Raw genomic sequence first — 7,056 nt, 5'->3', positions numbered from 1 at the left:
GATTTCTGTTATCTTTGTATTTAAAGGAACTGCTAATTAGGGTTTGTCTGCTGCGATCAGACATTGAAATTGGTTCATATTGTCAAAGTACGTTCATTATTTTACGGACTGTGCTCGTCCTTATTTGTGATTAGTTAATCCAACCTATTCATTATTTTCCGCCACCTGAGATAAGCTTACCTGTATAAGTATCATCGTTACACGTACACATGAACAGATGAACGAACATAGTCATCACACCTAGCACGGTTCCATGGTAAGTCTCATCATTTAATCATTTTATATGCACACTCGTAATGTCATTTATATCCAAGCATGCTATTTGGATCATTTGGAATGAAAAGGTGTTGATACATAATGTGCAGTTCATTTTATTTGTAAATCGTTTGACCAGAAATATCGTAAACGATTAACCAACCGCTCAATGTTATACATGTATATATATATAAACATCAGGGATATATTGTGAAATTACATTGGATGTTTTCTATGAGTTTATGTTATTATTGTATAGCATTTATGGTGAACATATGGAAAGGAAAACAGCGTATATAAGTCTTCTAAATTATCATTACTATATAACAGTTATATTATTTCATCCGCAAATGTCTTAACATTTAAATGTACAAAGCCTTTAAGAAATAGGTTGACCATTACTTAACTGTATACATTGATGGTTCTAATGGAAACGTTGCAACAACGCAGTTTTCAAGTTGTAGCATAGTTGAAAGAGAAATAAGATGCAGTATATATATACTTCCGTAAGAAGATGAGACATGCAAATAACAAATTAAACATTGCGAAATGTATTCGTAGTTATCATTTGACTAAAAATCAGCTGAATGTTTATTACAAAATATGGATAGGTTTTAAAAATATTGACTAGGCATTATCACATGAGGAACAAATTTGGTCTCGAGAAAATGAAACACTGGTTAAAATAAGGTGTCACACCTCAAAATAACTGGGCGTAACAGAATATATATAGATAGAATATAATTGCGATTCATTATCACGTGAGAAACTAATTAGGTCACGGGAAAACCCCAAATCTCTAAATAAGTGTATACGAATACTAAAATCAGTGGAGCATGTTTCCGGATATTCTCATTATTATGGTATTATCAATGGCCGCGTATTCATCCGTTACGCACCGTTTGGTTTTACGCCCCGGTATTTAAACACTCGTGTACATGAGTGTGTGTATGTGTGTGTGTGGACTACCGCGTTCGTTGTGTTTGGATACAGCTTTTGCTAGTGTGGTACAAATAGACTTGAGAGATTATCACGGAAAATATATGCTGGATATAGAATTGTGTGATTATAGTTCATTCAAAGGTAAGGTATTGACACTATCCGTTTTATGTTCAGTTTTTAATCCATGACTTTACCCTGGTATACAATACACTAATTGGGTTTGCCTCCACGCCCAATTCTTTGTTGTACCGTGATGCATGTAGCGAGGAATACTCATTAATAAAAACTAATTCATTTATGTTTAGTTTTTACAGGATATATGTTTCACGTTTTTAATCATCCACGCGGTGAGTACATATGCTGTAGTATTTGAGATTGGGTGATATATGGATTGGTATGCTTTAATCACAACAAAACCTATTACTGTCTATCAAGCAAAAGGCTGACAGACATTATAGAAGCTACATTTGACCCCATCAGTAATATGGACTGACCGTGCTAGCCGTGTATTGATCTAAACAGTACTGTCCTGGTAGGAATTACACCCCTATAGCACGCTACACGACGTTTTGTTTCCTCTGACGATAAATGTACAATGTGCATAATTCATGAATGTAGTTCAATAACTTTGTTTAAATCTATAAATAATGCCACTTATGTACTGCCCAGTCCATATAACAGGTGTAATGTTTTTCTGTAATCACGAATTACCAATAAACTGGTACATGAGTATCTATTCATTTGGTATCAAATAGTTCTATAATGACCAGTTAAGCATATGTAGGCATAGGTGAAAATAAATGTAATTTTGAAAGGTATATATGGAAAGAACTGTGTTCTAAAAGATGATTTTTCAAACAGGCTACAACTGGTCACCTTCACCCGTGAACCATCAATATAAATCAATTAGAGCAGATTATTTATGTCAACATGGATGTCAGCGATGAATTTGCAAACAAAATATGTCCTGACACATGTCATACTGTATAACACGAAAGTTCGTGGTTTGAAGCCTTTAAGATGGTTTCGTGGTACAAACATTCGTGGATATCCCATGTTAACAAACAGGAGACACGTATTTCATTCAAATTCGTTGTATTTATGTTCGTGGCTCAATAGCAACCACGAAAACCACGATTGTTTATACACAACACACATTTCATGTGATACAGTATTGTCGATGTCTAGTTTATCTGTCATAATGTCTATCTCTAGCTTAACTGCCACTATGTCTATGTCTAACTTGCCCGTCATAATGCTATGTCTAGTTTACCTGTCATAACGTCTATCACTAGCTTAACTGCCACTATGTCTATGTCTAACTGACCCGTCATAATGCTATGTCTAGTTTACCTGTCATAACGTCTATCACTAGCTTAACTGCCACTATGTCTATGTCTATCTTACCCGTCATAATGCTATGTCTAGTTTACCTGTCATAATGGATATCTCTAGCTTAACTGCCACTATGTCTAACTTACCCGTCATAATGCTATGACTAGTTAACCTGTCATAACGTCTATCACTAGCTTAACTGCCACTTTGTCTATGTCTAATTTACCCGTCATAATGCTATGTCTAGTTTACCTGTCATAATGGATATCTCTAGCTTAACTGCCACTATGTCTATGTCTAACTTTCCCGTCATAATGCTATGTCTAGCTTACCTGTCATAATGTCCATCACTAGCTTAACTGCCACTTTGTCTATGTCTAACTTACCCGTTATAATGCTACGACTAGTTAACCTGTCATAACGTCTGTCACTAGCTTAACTGCCACTATGTCTATGTCTAACTTTCCCGTCATAATGCTATGTCTAGCTTACCTGTCATAATGTCTTTGTCTAATTAACTATGTCTAACTTACCCGTCATAATGCTATGACTAGTTTACCTGTCATAATGTCTATCACTAGCTTAACTGCCACTATGTCTTTGTCTAACTTACCCGTCATAATGCTACGACTAGTTAACCTGTCATAACGTCTATCACTAGCTTAACTGCCACTATGCCTATGTCTAACTTACCCGTCATAATGCTATGACTAGTTAACCTGTCATAACGTCTATCTCTAGATTAACCGCCACTATGTCTATGTCTAACTTACCCGTTATAATGCTATGTCTAGTTTACCTGTCATAATGTCTATCCCTAGCTTAACTGCCACTATGTCTATGTCTAACTTGCCCGTCATAATGCTACGACTAGTTAACCTGTCATAACGTCTGTCACTAGCTTAACTGCCACTATGTCTATGTCTATCTTACCCGTCATAATGCTATGTCTAGTTTCCCTGTCATAATGTCTATCACTAGCTTAACTGCCCCTTTGTCTATGTCTAACTTACCCGTCATAATGCTATGACTAGTTAACCTGTCATAACGTCTATCTCTAGATTAACCGCCACTATGTCTATGTCTAACTTACCCGTTATAATGCTATGTCTAGTTTACCTGTCATAATGTCTATCTCTAGCTTAACTGCCACTATGGCTATGTCTAACTTACCCGTCATAATGCTATGACTAGTTAACCTGTCATAACGTCTATCTCTAGATTAACCGCCACTATGTCTATGTCTAACTTACCCGTCTTAATGCTATGTCTAGCTTACCTGTCATAATGTCCATCACTAGCTTAACTGCCACTTTGTCTATGTCTAACTTTCCCGCCATAATGCTATGTCTAGTTTACCTGTCATAATGGATATCTCTAGCTTAACTGCCACTATGTCTATTTCTAACTTACCCGTCATAATGCTATGTCTAGCTTACCTGTCATAATGTCTTTGTCTAATTAACCTCTAATAATGTCAATGTCCCGCTCACCTTTCGTAATGTCGATGTTTACCTCACCTGTCATGATGTCGATGTCTAACTTACATGTCATAATGTCAATGTCAAGCTTACATATCATAATTTGTGTGTCCAGTTTACCTGTTACAATGGGTTTAGCTAGCTTATTTGTCATAAAGTCTATATATAGCTTACATATCATAATGTCTCTGTTCAGTTCACCTGTCACAATGTCTTTAGCTGGCTTATTTGTACTTATGTCTATTTCTAACTTACATATCATAATGTCTAAGTATAGCTTACCTGTAATAGTGTCAATGTCATAATGTTAGTATCCATTCTGTACGTAAGTCAATTCAGTTTTTTTTATTAACGTTAGACATCCTGGCCCTCCAGAACAGTAGCATGCTAATGCATTTTACAACAGACAATAACCCAATAAATGGTTAAAAGTGAAGTACTGAGTAATAACAATTTTGCTACAAAAAAAAATCAATTTGCCAAGGGGGGGTTCTTAATGTGGAAGGAAACCGGAGTACCCGGAGAAAGCCCACGTGGTCGGGCAAGTGACCTTATCTTTTCACGTCCGATCAGGAAATCGAACCCCGGCCGCCTTGGTGGAAGACAAGTGCGCTATCCACTGCATCACCCGACACAATATTGTGCAATTGTCAGCTTCAAAAAACTGTGAGATTAGCGAAGAGTGGTATCAAAAATCTGTTATAATAGACGTGAAAATAGTCTAGAACAGGACGAAACTCAAGAGGCCAAACTTACAAAAAATAGGAATAAATCTAAAAGTTATTGCCAGACTACAGAAAGAAAACAAAGAACGGCGATAGCTCTGTGCTGTTTGTATGTATTATGACCAATTACAGCGTGCAGCTTTCTGGTCAAAAAGTGACCTGTCCTAATTGCACTACAGTTGCAAGGTAAGGTTACTATATGTACGAAAAACTGCAGTGAAAATATCTAGTTATTTGCCTGCAGTGGGACAGTGATCTTGTGCTTTGGACATCACATGTCTAAAACAGTATTTAAATATATATCTTTGATTTTATATAGAAAAAAACATTTCAGTAAAAGAAACTCCAGGTTTTGCGATAAATCAGCTTGTGAAAATCCCACATTAAAATATATTTATCCTTTGATAACCGGAAAGACATGTTTACAAATATTTCATTAAATTCTTCTAAGGCATTCGACAAGGTATGGCACGACGGATTTCTTTTTTACCTCAAAGTGTATGTGTGTGTTCTATTCAATTAAATGGGATCTCAAATTACTTACGCTATAGGCAGCATTTCGTCCTTCTTAATTATGTTTTTTTCATCTGTTCTTTCAACTGTATATTTTTTATGAATTTTGAGGTCCTAATGGGTGAATCGTCTTCGTAATTTACATGCATAATATTAATCAAAATGTATCCTATGTACGCTCTAAAAACCATTTATGATACCGAAAGGAGATACCAGACAATTGCTATTTATTATTAATTTGTTGATCGATATTTCAAAATCAATTACCTTTAAAATTCAACCAAAACAAACATGCCAGTCTTTGATGTTGCAGAGCTTAGTACGTCTTGTTGTTCGACAGTTATGCTATTTTCTTCAACAGTAGTGTTGTTCTCTTCAACAGAAGTGTTGTTCACTTCAACAGTATTGTTGTTAACTTCAACAGTATTGTTGTTCACTTCAACAGAAGTGTTGTTAACTTCAACAGTATTGTTGTTCTAATCAACACTATTGTTGTTCTCTTTAACAGAAGTGTTGTTAACTTCAACAGTATTGTTGTTCTAATCAACACTATTGTTGTTCTCTTTAACAGAAGTGTTGTTCACTTCAACAGTATTGTTGTTCTAATCAACACTATTGTTGTTCTCTTTAACAGAAGTGTTGTTCACTTCAACAGTATTGTTGTTAACTTCAACAGTATTGTTGTTCTCTTCAACAGAAGTGTTGTTAACATCAACAGTATTGTTGTTCTAATCAACACTATTGTTGTTCTCTTTAACAGAAGTGTTGTTCACTTCAACAGTATTGTTGTTCTCTTCAACAGAAGTGTTGTTAACATCAACAGTATTGTTGTTCTAATCAACACTATTGTTGTTCTCTTTAACAGAAGTGTTGTTCACTTCAACAGTATTGTTGTTCTCTTCAACAGAAGTGTTGTTAACATCAACAGTATTGTTGTTCTAATCAACACTATTGTTGTTCTCTTTAACAGAAGTGTTGTTCACTTCAACAGTATTGTTGTTCTCTTCAACAGAAGTGTTGTTAACATCAACAGTATTGCTGTTCTAATCAACACTATTGTTGTTCTCTTTAACAGAAGTGTTGTTCACTTCAACAGTATTGTTGTTCTCTTCAACAGAAGTGTTGTTCACTTCAACAGTATTGTTGTTCACTTCAACAGAAGTGTTGTTAACTTCAACAGTATTGTTGTTCTTATCAACGATTGTTGTTCTCATCAACGATTGTTGTTCTCATCAACATTATTGTGTTGTTCTCATCAACGATTGTTGTTCTCATCAACAGTATTGTTGTTTTCATCAACAGTATTGTTGTGCACTTCAACAGTATTGTTGTTTTACTCAACAGTATTGTTGTTCCCATCAATAGTATTGTTGTTCTTATCAACAGTAGTTTTGCTCTCATCAACAGTATTGTGTTGTTCTCATCAACAGTATTGTGTTGTTCTATTCAACAGTATTGTTGTTCTCATCAACAGTATTGTTGTTCACTTCAACAGTATTGTTGTTTTACTCAACAATATTGTTGTTCTTATCAACAGTAGTGTTGTTCTCATCAACAGTATTGTGATGTTCTATTGAACAGTAGTGTCGTTCTATTGAACAGTAGTGTTGTTCTATTGAACAGTAGTGTTGTTCTATTGAACAGTAGTGTTGTTCTATTGAACAGTATTGTTGTTCTATTCAACAGTATTGCTGTTCTCATCAACAGTATTGTTGTTCTCGTCAACAGCAGTGTTGTTCTTATCAACAGTATTGTGTTGTTCTCATCAACAGTATTGTTGTTCTCATCAACAGTATTGTTGTTCT

The 7,056-nt window shown here is 35.2% G+C and overlaps 1 protein-coding gene across 2 annotated transcripts in view; it reads left to right on the top strand.

The window, feature by feature from the left end:
• Nucleotides 1-211: 211 nt before the first annotated feature.
• The window catches only part of LOC110448234 (phospholipid scramblase 1-like), a 29,994-nt gene continuing 23,149 nt past the window's right edge, over nt 212-7,056 (top strand). Inside the window, exon 1 of one of the 2 annotated variants that reach the window (XM_021494384.1) lies at nt 212-256. In XM_021494384.1, the coding sequence (XP_021350059.1) occupies nt 254-256 (3 nt within the window). In that variant the 5' untranslated portion in view covers nt 212-253. Of the gene's footprint in view, nt 257-1,181; nt 1,339-7,056 lie in introns of those variants that run through there. The other variant, XM_021494385.1, reaches the window with a different exon arrangement.

Source organism: Mizuhopecten yessoensis, unplaced genomic scaffold, assembly GCF_002113885.1.
Source record: "Mizuhopecten yessoensis strain PY_sf001 unplaced genomic scaffold, ASM211388v2 scaffold3961, whole genome shotgun sequence".
Lineage (NCBI taxonomy): Eukaryota > Metazoa > Mollusca > Bivalvia > Pectinida > Pectinidae > Mizuhopecten > Mizuhopecten yessoensis.
Note: the sequence above shows the minus strand (reverse complement) of the source record. Positions and strands in the feature narration are given on the sequence as shown.